The 15,599-nt window shown below is 39.3% G+C and overlaps 1 protein-coding gene across 1 annotated transcript in view; it reads right to left on the minus strand.

The window, feature by feature from the left end:
* Positions 1-10,800, minus strand: part of gramd2b (GRAM domain containing 2B) — a 55,271-nt gene extending 44,471 nt beyond the window's left edge. The window contains exon 1 of the mRNA XM_008114075.3: positions 10,436-10,800. Within this exon, the coding sequence (XP_008112282.2) occupies positions 10,436-10,557 (122 nt within the window). The 5' untranslated portion in view covers positions 10,558-10,800. The remainder of the gene's footprint in view (positions 1-10,435) is intronic.
* Between the last annotated feature and the right edge of the window lie 4,799 nt (positions 10,801-15,599).

Raw genomic sequence — 15,599 nt, forward strand, 5'->3', positions numbered from 1 at the left:
CCCTTGACAGATGGCCATTCAGCCAATGTGTAAAAGCCTCCAAGGAAGGAGATTCCACCACACACCAAGGCAAAGAGTTCCACTACTGAACAGGTCAGGAAGTTTTTCTTAATGTTCAAGTGAAATTTCCTTTCCTGTAATTTGACCCCATTGCTTTGAGTAATAGTCTCCAGGGCAGCAGAAAACAACATTGCTCCTTCTTATGACATCCTTTCAAATATTTATGCATGGCTACCATGTCTCCATTTAACCTTCTCTTCTGAAGGCTAACCATACCCAGCTACCCTGTTTCCCCGAAAATAAGACAGCCCCTGAAAATAAGACTTAGTAGAGGTTTTGCTGAATTGCTAAATATAAGGCCTCCCCCGAAAGACATAGCAAAGGTTTTGTTTGGAAGTATGCCTGCCGAACAGTACACCAGAGCATGCAGAATTGGTAAATGTATGTACCATAGATTGTTGTACATGGAAATAATGGTAGTAACAATAAATTCTTGATAGGATTCACAGTTTGCTTGGTCATTCTGGATTGTGATGACAACTACTGTACATTATATAATAAATGTTCATTTTTTTTGATCAACAATAAATGTGAATTCTTCTTCATGGAAAAATAAGACATCCCCTGAAAATAAGACCTAGTACATCTTTGGGAGCAAAAATTAATATAAGACACTGTCTTATTTTCGGGGAAACAGGGTATTTAAGCTGCCCCTCATAAGGTATGGTCTCCAGACCTTTGATGTGGTTTTAGTCACCCTCCTCTGGACATCTTCCAGCTTGTCAATATCTCTTTTAAACTGTGGTGTCCAGAATTGGACACGGTGTTCAAGGTGAGGTCTAACCAAAGCAGAATAGAGGGGCACCATTACTTCCATTGATCTAGACCAGGCAAACTTTTTGCCTTGGGCCACATTGTAGGCCCAACCAAAAGGGCTGGGAGGAAGAGGGCCTGTGAGAGGGTGATGCCAGGAGTGGGTGGGGCAGGGTCATCCTCAGGTTGTCCTCTTGGCATAAGGATGAGGCTGCTTGCCCCATCGTTATGCCGGGAAGAAAATGAGACATGCAGCAACTGCCCCAATCTTCCTCTCCCAATATTCGGGCTTCCTCTCGGCATTATGCCAGGAGGAGGGTGAGACATACAGTGGCTGAGAGCACTCCAGCAGGCTCTCAGTTGCTGTGTGCCTTCCTCCTGCTCTTTCTACATAAGGATGTGGTGGCCTACTGTGTTATTATACTGAGAGGACAGGGAAAATGAGGAGGGCCTGAGGTAACTGCCCAGGGGGCTGCATCCGGTCCCTGGGCCTTAGTTTGTCCATGCCTGGTCTAGACACTATACTCATTTTGATGCAGCCCAAAACCCAACTGGCTTTTTTAGCTGCTGTATCACACTGTTACTTATGTTCAATTTGTGGCATAATTAGACTCCAAAGAGGGTAGACTATCACTTGTTACTGATCATGAATGGTTGGATATTTTCCCACCAGTCCCAGAAGCTTAATCCTATCTACCAGCAGCACAACCTTGAAGATGTTAGTGTATTCATTTTCTACTAGTTATTCAGGCAACTGATTGGCCACAATGTGAAAAGTGATCCTGTGATTTCCTTCTTAGGATGACATTCTAATGGATAGCTTGAACTGTGAAGATGTGTCTCAGCAGCACCTGACTCTCCTTGCAATTTCTTTCAACAAACTTGCATGGTGCTTTTGCAAGGACCGTATTTTTGTTATTATACCTTTTTGTGCACACTGTTGTTTGCTCACCTATTAGTTAAATGTTTCTTTCAACAATCTGTAGTCCACTGTAATAGTTCTAACACCTCTTTGGAATTTGTCCTTAGTTCTTATCCAGTTGATATGGAAATACCTTGAACTTATGCCTACCAGCAACCTTTGTCTCCTTTTTTCCAGATAGGTTTCTCTATATTGCTTGCTCTCAGATTCCTTGTCTGGATATAGAATATTTCTGAATGTTATAAAGAAAGCCAATTTGCCCTGACAGATTTTCACATCCAGCCATATTCATTCTTCGCAATGTTTTCCAATTTCTGTTAAAACTGATCGATCAAACTGTGTGGTGTGGCCCTTCATATCTAGACTTTGGACTTCTAACTAGACAAAAAAGTATCTTTCTACAAAACATGTATTTTCTATGAAAGGCATGTCTCCTCAGTGGCCTCCTACTGAAATATTTCTAAGACTTAGTTGTAATAATGATAACTTCGTAAACGAATTCCCCATACCCCTCTTTGTTTTCTCCTTGTGACATATTGGACATTTGTAAAGATGCAACTAGCCAATAATAAATATATTATCCCTAAATCTTTCCTTTTCCTTTCCTCCCCCCCCCCCACTCTCCTAGTAAATGTTTAATAAAAAATATTTATGAAAAATATTTCTACTACCACACTATCTAATGATTTTTAGAAATATCCTCTTTAGAACCAGCCATTTGAAACAATCACCGCATGATTTATTTTCTTCAGAAAGGTCTAATTCCCAGAACTTGCAAAGCAGATGTCTGATTATCTACATTTGTAAAACATTATGCCTTTGAATGGAGGAAATGGACTGATATTTTCTTTGATAACGTCTTAGCAACCAGTTCAGCTGAAGACATGAACCAGCTCCTTTAGGTCTGTCAGCTCTCATGAAAAAAACAAAAACAAAAAAAAAACAAAAACAGGTTGCTTACCTGGAACTGGTGTAGCTCTCATCTGTGCAGTCACATGACTCTCCTTCTTCCATGCTGCTTTCCCTTCTGTGGATTATTCTTATGGCAATTATAAAAGGAATGGTAGGGAGAGACAGTGCTCGTCCTTCGTCTCAAAACATACATGAAAAAAAGTAGCCCTTTTTGCTTGGAGTGCTTGGACAGAAGTGCCAGCGCCTTCACCTTAGTTCTAGAAAATTTCCAAACATTGCTCTAAGTTGCTGCTGAACAGGGTCTGCTTGAAAAGCACCGGTTACAGGTAAAGAACCTGTTTTTCGTCAACAACTATTTGAATATGAAGCATGTCATAGAAGGAGGACTGGAGAATTCTTAACTTGGTTCACCATCACTACTCATATCTCAGCTCTACTAATCAAATATATATGAGAAATGAATACATTCTTTCCTCTCTCCATGTTATTTCCTGGTTGTCAGTTTTTAAAGCTATTCATCAGTGACTGCTTCAGTTTATTTACCTGTAACACCTGATAATGATATGAATGTTGCCCAACCTGAAATTACTTAAAGATTAAATATTTGTGAATGCAACTGTGAGAAGTATAGAATTGCCCCAGAGTAACTACAAGGAACACAATACAGGTTGACTCTCCCTTATCCAGAGGAGAGATTCACATTTTTAAAATATTTATAATACCTGTATTTGCATATACAAGAGTGAGGGATGAGGAAAAGGGGGCTAGTTACACACCCTGCTAAGTTTTACTCAGGAAGCTGTCACTCTACTACAGTCAATAATTTGACCTGGAACAGGAAGTGGAGAGGATATTTAGGTTTTGCTGTTAGACTGATACAGATGCCAGGGGAGAGAAACATCCAAATGTATCCGGCTGCCGCAGGTTCAGGGAAAATCCCAGCTGTCCAGCCAACCATGTTGAGCTCTGTTTCCAAGACACCTGCTCTGCCATTGACTGAGCAGAAGGAAAACATGTTTGTCATAGTCACCAAAAAACTGGGAAAGCTTTAGGGAACAATACCACTTAGAATCCAACTGTAAATCTTTTACACTGCAAAGCGGTGATGATGGAGAGATGGTTGTGCCTCTCCTCATATTCTTGAACTGCAACTCCAAGAATTTCTCACTTTTGGCATGGGCAAATGTGAGTTGAAGACAAAAACCTTCTTGGAGACTGTAATTGCCCACCTTGACCATAAAAGATTTATTCAATACCATCCCCCCTCTCTTTCTATATATATTTGTGCATGAAATGCCAGCATGGTGTAGTGTTTTGGATTCTGGACTGAAACTATCTCAAACTAGGATTCAAATCCCCTCTCAGTCATAGGAACCCCACTTGGTGGGGTTAGAGAAGTCACACTTTCTCAGCTTCAGAGCCCTCCCTCTCTGAAATAATTCTGCCAAGAAAACATGACATGATAGATTTGCCTTAGGTTACTGTAAGTAGGAAATTACTTGAAGTTATACAACAATTTTTGTAAGAATATTAAAAACTGGATGTCTTTGTGTTTTCCACAATATTTTAGAAAATTAACTATTCCTTCTGTTAAACAGAAGCAAGTAATAAAAATGAGGAAGAGGGATTCTTGGGGGAAGCCAGAATATAAATGTAACCAGTAAAATAACTCTGGATGTTTTCTTAGTAGCACAATGCTCTGGGTGCCTTCTTCAGCAAAAGAGTTACAATGACATTACAGCAAGTACATCAGAACATATTGTAGCAGTATCTATTTTCACACAGTAATCCCCATTACTTGGTACATCAGTCAGCTGGCCATAAACCAGACAAATGCTGCTTGTTACACCACAATAATTTTAGTCTAGTTCCACCTACATCTGCAGGCTACAGATACTTTATCATCATGGAGACACATCCAGGTGTGCACTTGTATAAATGATTGGACCCTTGCTAGGAATTTCTATTGGTAAGATCAAAACAGCACAGTCAAATCAACACACTATTCAGTAAAATAAATAAATACAGTTTGCAAACAAAACTTGACAGCCACTCTCACCCCCCCACCCCATATTTCTGATGCCCAATAGAACACAAACACCGAATACATTTTAAAGCTAGCATTATATAGTTAGTTTTATTAGACAATAGCAATTGGGGAAGTTAGGTCTGAATAAAATAGATTCTGGAGTTTGATTTGGAGCAGAGATCAGAGGATGACAAGGTTAGATATTTGAAGGGGGGCATTTGTGATTGTGGCAATAGTGCCACGATTGCGATTATGGAGCATGGCTGAATACAAGCCAATTATAGTCACTATATTACGAATAGGAAATCGCAATGTAGGATAGTGGTCATTTTTTTCTCTCAAGGGATTCAGCAGTTTTGTTCCAACAGTTCCTCTAAGCCACCACATATCTTAAAAACATGTTAATTGGGCAAAAATTTGCTCAGGCCCCAATGTCCACACGTGGTGCACAGGCTGCACTTTGCAGGATAAGTATTATTATTATTATTATTATTATTATTATTATTATTATTATTATTATTATTATTATTCTGCTTTGCACTTCAGGACACAAGGCATCTTACTACAGATGAAATACTTTTAACTTTTGTATTTTGTAAATTCACAAAAACAAGTTAAAAGTAAAATCATTTTTTAAAAAGGCCACAAAACACATAAAAGCATAACAAAAACAACAAACAGAATATTCAGCACATGGCACAAATCCTGTTTTGCCTAATCGTTCAGTTCTCAAAGTTTGTTGAAACATAATGGTCTTTATTTGTTTGAAAAACTAAAGTGGAGAGAGTGCCAGAAGCCAGGGGCACTCCTTAAGAAGGCCTATTCCTCTGTTGCCACTTGTTGCACTCTAGCTGTGAGACACCTTTTCACCCATCACTAAACCAGAGTCCAGTAGTATTTACTACAACAGTTTATTAAGAAAAGCATGTACAAAGGGGAAAAGGGCAATTCCCCAAATAGCAGTAGAAAAGGAGTTAGAAAATAGCAGTAGTCCATATACAAAAGAGCAATAGTCCAAAACTGGCAAGGTACATGAAGTCAAGGAAGTCAAGATCACAGGCATAAATCCATAAGCATGAAAGCAGGAAATTTTTCCAAGCAAAACTCTTTCAGCAACATAGGCAAACACAGGAAACTTGAATCATGAATTTGAGAGCTGAGACCAGAACCTGACTCTTTGGGCAGCGTTGCCTCCTCTGAGACACCAAGTAAACTTCACTTAATTCAAACCCAAGCCTGACCAAGAAGCCATCAAATCATGCCTCACACACCCAGGTTTCAAGGACTTTTTCTCATGGAGACTCTCCGAATGCCTATTTAATCTATCTTTCACTTCCTCTGTCTGGAGACTTAATCTGAATTCCCGAGAAAACTCCCCGGCTGAAGGCCGATTCTCAAGATTTTTTTGTGTGTGTCAGGAACAACCCGAGTTGCTTCTGGAGTGAGAGAATTGTCCGTCTGCAAGGACGTTGCTCAGGGGATGCCCGGATGTTTTTGATGTTTTACCATCCTTGTGGGAGGCTTCTCTCATGTCCCCGCATGGAGCTGGAGCTGATAGAGGGAGCTCATCCGCGCTCTCCCGGGTGGGATTCGAACCTGGCAGCCTTCAGATCAGCAACCCAACCTTCAAGTCACAAGGTTTTTATCCCCTAGGCCACCGGAGGCTCCGATTCTCAAGATAAATGGACCTTTCACCAGTTTCCCTTTCCATTGTTGCTAAGGAATGAACATTGAAATCCAAAACATCCTCTGTCTCGTCTTCAGCTGCCTGCAATTCTTCCTGATCACACACAGACTTCTTAGTTTGCTCAGTTTGAAACCCATAATCCCCTTCATCCTTTGAGAAATTCCCTGCCCTAGCTGAGCCCTAGCACCACTAGATACTTGGGAGGATGGTGAGAAAGAAAGAAGGGCCTACTGAACAAATCTCAAAGAAAGAACTGGTGCGTAGATGAAAATATGGTCTTTTAGATAGCCTGGACCTGAACTGTGTTTAGCTTTAAAGGTCATAGCCATCATGTTGAAAAGTGTTCAAAAATAGCTGTTGGAACAAAAGCGTTGTGTGCTTCCTGTAGCCAGTCTCACTTAGCAATCTGGCTAAAGCTCTCTGGACCAGGTGAAGTTTCCAAATACTCTTCAAAGGTAGCCCTAGGTAGAATATGTTATAGTAATCCATCACGATGTAACTAAGGGTGCTTCCAGAAAGTGCCAAAATTCACACCTAAGCACTTTGGCATGGGCTTCTATCTACACTTACCCACCCACACCAGGGCTTTCCTGTGCGGGGGGGGGGGGGGCTACATGCAATCCTGATTGAAATCGGGAAGGCTTCATGCCATCCCGAAGCCTCCCAATTTCCCTCTAAAACTTACTTAAAAGGTCCATGATTGCAATAAAAGTTCTCATGTCCTCCTGGTATGAGAAAATGACACTTAAAGAGACAGGAGGAGCAAAGAAGAAAATCCCTCCTTCCCCCAATGTCCTTATGCCAGGAGGATGCAAGGAGAACTTTTATGGCAGCCAGGGACCTTTAAAGTACATTTTAAGGGATACATTTGGGACTTGTGGGAAGCGAGTGGGTGCCATCCTGATCCTCTGGGGTTTTCAAAGCATGAAGAAGTGAGATGACTGTGGAGATTCATCCCCGCAGCTGTGGAAGCAGTCCTGGTAGTGAGTCCCCATAGGCCCAATATCCCATTAAACCTGGGTTTTTCAGGAAGGCCCAGACCTAATGGAGTATCTAAGAAGAATAAAAGGAAACCTTGGTTTGCAGTGAGTCTTTCAGGTTGCATGGCCATGTTTCTCTCCTGACGTTTCGCCCACATCTGTGGCAGGCATCCTCAGAGATTGTGAGGTATGTTGGAAACTAGACAAGGGAGGTTTATATATTTGTGTAAGGTCCAGGGTGGGAGAAAGAACTCTTGTCTGTTGGAGGCAGGTGTGGATGTTGTAATTAATCACATTGATTGACATTTGATGGCCCTATGGCCTCAAGGTCTGGCTTCTTCCTGTCTGGGAGAATCCTTTGTTCGAAGGTGTTACCTATCCCTGATTGTTTCATGTCTAGAATTTCTTTGTTTTCAGAGTGTTGTTCTTTACTTACTGTTCTGCACTGCAGACTACTTCAACCAGAGAAGTCAGCCATAGCAGAGCACTTGATGAACCAACCTGGGCACAGCATATTATTTGGGAACACAGAAATGCTGGACCACTCTAACAACTACCATGTCAGACTACTGTTAGGGATTCCTCTTCTTCAGAAGAGGAAGGGGAGCAGGAAAGTGTTAATGAATCTGAGGGTGAGTTAGAATTGGCGGAGGAAACTTTGCAAGTACCCTCATTTTAGGAGAGGCAAAAGGAAACAGAACAGAGACGTCGTTCAGCTAGATTAGCTGCCAGAAATGCAGCTGAGTAGTTAGGAACTGCCCTAGCAGCTGTTAGGGGACTCAGAGCTATAAAGCAGAAGCAGGTGCAGCTAGCTCTTGCTGGTAACAAACTGACTCTAATGCCTTCATGCCCCGATGCCTGCTTCGAGTCTGCATCTGGATTTATTGCTGTTTCTTTGTCTGAAGTAAGACTGTTATTTGATTTGGGCGTTTACCAGAGACTGTGTTTGCCCTGTGACTTCCTTATTTCTTTTTGCATTACTCCACTGAGTGTGCTGTGCTTTATGTTTTGCTGAAGTAAAGCAGTTTTATTTACTTACCACAGTGTTTTAAGGCTGTTCTTGAAAGACAAAACAGGACAACTACACAGAGAAGCCATTGAAATTCACAAGCATGTGGACAATTTCAACAGAAAGGAGGAAACCATGAAAATGAAGAAAATCTGGCTACCAGTATTTAAAAAACTCTAAAATCAGAACAGTAAATAAAGACAACATTTTGAAAACAGAGACATTCCAGACATGAAACAAGAGATCAAGGGGGCACATTGGGGCTACCTTGCCCAGGCATTGTTTTGGCATTTTCTAGCACACACTACCTCTGTTGTAGGATGAGATTCAAATATATTTAATGCATGGGTATGTGCAGCCTTTTCTTTGTGGCCATGTTAAATTTTACATAAGCAAATACAAAGACATTTGATATCCTTATGTAAGGGCTGAATACACATTTTGTTTATGTAAGAAACACATGAAATTATATAGATTTAATTATTTAGTCTCTTTTCTCAGATTCCTTAGGTGCCTCATTAAAATTGCCTACAGAATTCTATGCATTGTCAATGCTGGTTAGAAGTAAAATTGAATCAGTAAATTAGTTACAGGTAATTAAACCAGATTGTCACTCCAGCTCATAAATCTACATTGCATATCTTGATTTAGGCCAAAAACAAGCAGAATGTGGGGTCTTAGTTGTTTTTGTGGTGTCTGCAGTTTCCAAATTTGATGATGTTAGCAACCTCCCATTGTACTGAAAACAAAAATCACAGGGATCATGCAATTTGTTTAAGACAGTGGTTCCCAATCTTAATGATCCAAATGATAGTGATGCTGTAGATGTACAGTGCATAAGAACATCAAGCACATGTAATAAGATCTTTTGGACTCTGCTCTGCATTTTCATGCTCACTTAAAGTATCGTATTCACTGTTCTGTATACCTACGGATAGTTAGTTTTCAGATACATGTGGAAGCAGAACATAGTTTACCCTCTAGGGACGTGTAACTCCGTTAATTTTCAGCCCTTGATACTTTTGCATATTTTATCCATGGTTCAGTTCTCCTAATTTTTCATTAATCTTTAATTTTTAAAAATATTTTCAAAATACCCATTTAAATATTATGCTTTCTTTGAAAGTAATGCAGGGATGTGCATTGGGTATGTATGTGTGTATAGAAATAAGGAAATCATGGCCCAGATATGAATTCAAACACCATGAGGTTTTCCTTTTCTTGAATCTGTAGCATTTCAGTCACTTAAAATATCAGTTTGGGTATCAAAAAGACAAACCCAACAAACAACCATGAGCAAATATAGAGTTCTAAGTAAATATAGTTTGAGGTCTGAAGGAAAAAAATCATTGGGGGACAGGACTCATAATTGTGTGTGGGTAAGTGCCTTAATGTTGTCCCTACATATTAGCTACACTTCCTCTTAAATGCATATTTGGATACATTTATACTGTTGAGAACTATCTTGCAACATTAGAAAAAGTGCTAAATACACTCCAAGCGGTGTGGATTGACTTGTTTATTATGGGAATTCACACAGAAAGAAATCTTCATGTAGCCTACATCTCTAGCCCCTTCATGTCTATTATGGTGAGAAAAATAAATGTGTATGATTTTGCTTATTGTCTCAGAAATGAGGATGGGCAGAATAATCTGTGACAGATTAAGTGGCACATTATGGCATTTAAAAGGAATGCAGTGCAAAGGAAATATTTCTCCAGGTATTCCAAGAGTGATTTTCCTAGCTTTCTTTTGGCAGGGTGGGTCTGCCTTTATGGGATGTAGAGTTTTGCTGACCAGTCTTAATCAAAATGGGGACTTCATTGATTGTAAGAAATGTATCGGTTACATTCACTGATGCTTGTCTGGTAATGAGAAAATCTGGGCCATTTTGCTTCCTTGCACATTCAGACTTTGAGGCACAGTCGATTATGATAAAAAAAATGAATTCAAATAAAGTTGACACTCATTCCTTCTGATGCCCCACTTGGAATTAGTCCAAAGCATGCCACAATCTTAATAATAGATTAAAATATTCAGGAAAAGTTTGAAAAGGAAAAAAAACCTGAGTTACTTAACATACCTTATAAACACCGAACCAGTACTATCCGTAGGGCTGAGAGGAGAAGGTTCACCACTTGACCTTTGAAAGCTGGATTGACTCTTGTATGAAACACACCAATCATCAGTGTGTCTTTTCCTCATTGTGTTGTATAAAGAATCAGTGTTTTTCACCTGTCCCTAAAACACTACATTTGTAGTATAAGCATTTGCTGATATGTGACGTGGATTCTTACTCGGAATCAAGTTGAAGCAGGAAGGTTTTTTTTTTCCTTCCAGCTTTAATAAGTTACTTATTTGTATGATGTCACATACTTTTTTACCTTAGGTTGGGCAATCTTTTATGTACCTGTCTGAAGGTAGTCTTATTGACTTTGGCAAAAAGTCTTTTGAGTAGTCATGTAAAAGCTCCATCAAAGAGACAAAGAGAAATACATTAATTAAACTCTGACTACAATTTATCTGGATAATAAAGTCTTTATTTTTTATTCTTTTAAAAACAACTCTATAATATATTTATACAAGGATAGACACCATTGGTAGGCACAACTTGACAAATCAGTATTATAAACCCAACCCTGGCATTAGAATAAAGAAGAGTGACTTACTTTGAGTTAAATTATTTGTCCCCCCATATAATTTCCCTCCAGTCCTCAAATTTCTGTCACTACAGTTAACCATTTAGAAATAAAGTTTAAATTACTGCTCTCCCCTAAAGGCTGTTGTAAAATCTTTCAAAATCCCCAAACTAATACATCACAACCAAATATATTATGCATGTACACTACGACCCCCATATCTGTGCTGGATACATTTGTGTGGATATGTGAAACTGTGGGTAATATTGAACACATACCATAGAATAGCACTGGAGAATGTAGAAAATGGTCCCATGGCATCCGGAAAAGTTTGGATAATGTGGGTTGAAGGGAACCACAGAAGGTATGGCGGGTCATCCACCAGAAGTTTTCTTTTAATTTTTCCCCTTATGATGCTCCAAGATGTGCTGCACCTCATAAGCATTATGCCAAAGTTGCAGCACGCTGATGCGTATATAATAAAATGCGCACAAGCAGATTTTCTGTTGTTTCTCCTGGTGCCTCCAGGTTTGCTCTCTTGAACCCCATTTCCCTTTGGGGTCACTTTCTTGCGACATGCTGCTGCCAACTGTGTAATTTCAAGCTCTGTTTCCTTTCAGCAATACACAGGGAATTAGAACAAAGGAATGGTTGGAGAGAGTTCTCATGGGAACTCGTGTGCTTCTATTTAGTCACCTGTGTGTCTGTGGCTTCATCTGTTTACATCCTTCCATCAGCTATTTTGAGATTTTAAAATGAGGATAAGCGCTGGAGCAGTCTACACCAGCACACCACAAGGAACTTTCATTTTTGGGGAGCACTGGGACATACAGTGCCACATAGCAGCACATTTTTGCCCAACCTTGGACTTTATGCAAAATTTTAATCACGTGATCAAGCGCACATTATGGCTGTATATTTTGTACCTCCCCTTATCCCTTTTTCTACCTGGCTTTCCAGGCCTGTGTAGTTGGGTCCTGAGTAGTATATCTGCAGGTTTTCATAGAAATCATAATACTTCAGATGTTATCGGACATTAGTCTGTTCTGGTGGGATGACTTGCACAATATGCATTCATTCCTAGTCACTGCTAATTCAGTTTACACAACTGTTTTGTGTAAATTGATTGGATTTTTTGCAAACTCCAAGGCATATTTTCTTGTTCAAATGTATTACTTGAATGACAGTTTTGTCATTTCTTATGGAAATGTTTTTCCTACAGAAGACTCCTTTATAGTGAACAATGCTCAAACACTTCCACCCACCCCACCCCAATTTTATCTTTTCTCCCCAGGGAAAATTGCTCACTGCTGTCTTATTTGTACTCTACTATAGTAAATACTGATTGGCAATATATCTGCAAGGTTCCAGGCAAAATAATTTCCCAGCCTGCACTGAAGACATTGTTGTTTGACCATGGTCTTCTGCATGCCAAGCACGTGCTTTTCTATTGATTTGTAGTGCCTCCTTAGTTTTATGGTTTGAAGCACAAGTTAGTCATGTTTCAAATTTACTACTGCTGGATTCATTGATTTCAATGGGATGAAAACACTGCACATATTGCATCAAATATAACTGTGAATGTTCATTCTATCACCCTCCCTCCCTCTGACACACATACCCATTGTGAAATTGGAAAACTATATCACCTCTACAAATCGAAAGAAAACACCTACTGAATACAAGATTTGGTTATATTTTTTCCTCTGAGGAAGTAAGGGATCACTTTTGTGGAAGAGATTGTGTTATAAAGAGAGTATAGATTAGCTGGATCAGAAAGTGTGATTTTCATCCTCCAAGAAACAATTCTAGTTTATGTCTAGCTTTGTTGCTTTAATACTTAAAGTTCCTGGTCAGATTTCCTTACAATCATTATTCAGTGTGAAGCAAATGAAATTAAACATTAGACAAAAAAAGATTTTAAATCAAACAGCATGTTGGGGGGAAAATTAAATTTCTATTGCGCTTACACTAATTTAACAACGAATGCTTAGCTAGTGTTATTGTGCGCAAAAAACACAAGTCTTGCTATAGGATCTATTTTTATAACACTGTTACAACATTATCACATATAATTATACTTGGCAGAACAACACCAGTGGCTATTTTCCTTCTGTTCCTATTTACTTGGATCCAGCCCTATGGTAGGTTTCATATTATAGCTATTTAAATTCATGTGCAAACTGAATGGATGGACTTGTCAAATCTGGCCACAGTAACATATGACTTGACAACATCCAGTTTAGACTGGCACAGCATGCACTATATGGGTTTAAAGAGCATCTGGAAATTTTAATGTAGCAGTCAGGGTCCTTCTGGAATCCATTACATGAAATTCACTATTCCAGAGCTTATGATTTTCACTGATATCTAATTTGTTTCTGTAATCAATTCAGAATACTGAAATGTCCAGGGAGAATATAAAAACACATGCAACCATGGGTGGATTACATTTGATTCATAGAAAGTTTGGCTTGTAAAGGATCAGAACCCCTCATAAGTCAATCCACCTATGAATGGATGAACTAAACCAAGGCCATGTGTGAGTAGGTGCTGGAGTGATAGTTGGGCTTGGGAAAAAGTCTCTATCCCAGGTTTGGGAAAATTCATCTTCAAATTTGCCTGATTTGCTTCTGTTATCTGTCTATTCACAAAGTACATAATAATAAACTGTGGAATTCATTTGCATAAGATGAATGGATGACTAGAAACTTGAATGTATTTAAAAGGATATTGAACAAAACCACGGATAGAGCTATTGGTTGTTATTTATGGACAAAGATATATTTCCTCAAATGTGTTGTGTTATTGTGTGCCTTTAAGTCATTTCTGACTTATGGCAACCCTCTCATGGTGTTATTTCAGAGTGGGTTTGTCTTTCTCTGGAAGAATGTGCCTTGTCCAAGGTCACCTTTAGTCAAGTGGAGATTCAAACCCTGGTCTCCAGGATCCTAGACCAACACTCAGACCACTACACCAAACTGGATCTTATTTCCACTGACAAAAAAGAACAAGAAAGTTCTGTTGCAGTCATGTTTTGCTTGTGGGTGGGAGCAGCTGATTGGTCATTGAGGGTAAAGTGCTTCATACTTCTTACAGCTTTATTTATTTAGTGATTTAAACATTGGTTTTTAAGACTGAATGAAAGCATTGAAATTTTAGCTGTGGTTTAGTGAGCCTATTTATATGGAAAGCTAATCACATCTACATGAAAGAAATGGAATGGAAATTCACACGAAAACGCTGTCTGTCATATGGTTAGTGAATTATAATGCTTTAAGTCAGACTTATGTCATCATAAGTCACTTTTATGGCTTTTGTGTAGATCACATTTTATTGTGATCACACAATGGCCAAAGTCCCCACCCCCCGTAAACTCAACTTGTAAGTAGTACAGCCATCCAACAAAAACATTTCTGTGTTGTCAGAGAGCTGGGAAGTGAAACGGGATGCACGCAGCTATTTTTTTGGACCTGACACTGCAAGGTTGTCACTTGCAGAAAGGTTATCACCGCCCAAAATCTCTGCAGATGTTTGCTGCAGTGTGTCCAGATGTAAGGCGAGACAGGTCCCTAGTGCCCCCTTCTCTGACACCAAGAAAAATGGCCATAGGAGGGAGGTCCCTGCACTGTTTATAAAGTATGGTTTTTTTTTGGGGGGGGGGGGTTATATATCCTATTGTATAGCTCCTTGGCCATTGTGTAGTCATTTCCATGTACAGCTATTTCGGAATATAATCTTAATTAGCAAAAGCCAACTGTGTTGAGTCTGAACTTTCACAGTTTAAGAGTGTTGGAAATTACATGTGAATACCCTCTCCCTGGCATTTGTGCTCTACCAGCAGATTGCTCTCTTGGCAAATCTCCAAGATCAGCGGACATAAGAGGAATCTGTCAACAGAAAATATCTTTTGGTTGGAATTGCAGTGCTTATCTGCAGCAAAACCAAGAAAAAGAAAATCAGCTTGTGATTTAAATATTCTTAAGGTATTGATATTGGGTGCAGGGGGAAACCAGATGGGGCAAATGTAATACTGTTTCTGGTTTTTTATAGCTGTAGTTACATATAATGTCTATAAGATGTATATACATGATCATCTTTTTGTTATCTTGAACTATTTGCTGGAAACAGCACATTATATATAAAAAAATTCAAGGCATCAGATTTGAAAAATGAGGCCTAATACTGGTATACCCATCTATTATTGTGGTTCGTGCTGGTATTTGACTGTTCCTCTAGTGTTGTAGCAACATAGTACATCAGCTGAACACTAAAAGAATGCTTTTGAACCAAAAACATCAGTGTCAACTGATGGCTGACATACTATGACTCCAAGACCCTGCCTCCCCGAGTATAGGAACATATTCTAGTCTCACTAAGCTGCCCACCCAGTTTAAAAAACTGTGTAGTGAAGATCCAATAAATTGTTATGTCCAGTAATGCATAAGTCCTTAAAATAACAGAAAGAGCTTGTTGACAGGAAAGTTAATGAGGAAGAAATAGTGGCAATAAATGACAAAATCCTAACAGCTATACTATAAGAGCTCATCGTTCTTTGGACCAGTCATCAAGAGCTTAGTCGGCTGTCTTGCTTTTTTCCAAATAAAA

The sequence above is a fragment of the Anolis carolinensis genome, chromosome 2, assembly GCF_035594765.1.
Source record: "Anolis carolinensis isolate JA03-04 chromosome 2, rAnoCar3.1.pri, whole genome shotgun sequence".
NCBI lineage: Eukaryota > Metazoa > Chordata > Lepidosauria > Squamata > Dactyloidae > Anolis > Anolis carolinensis.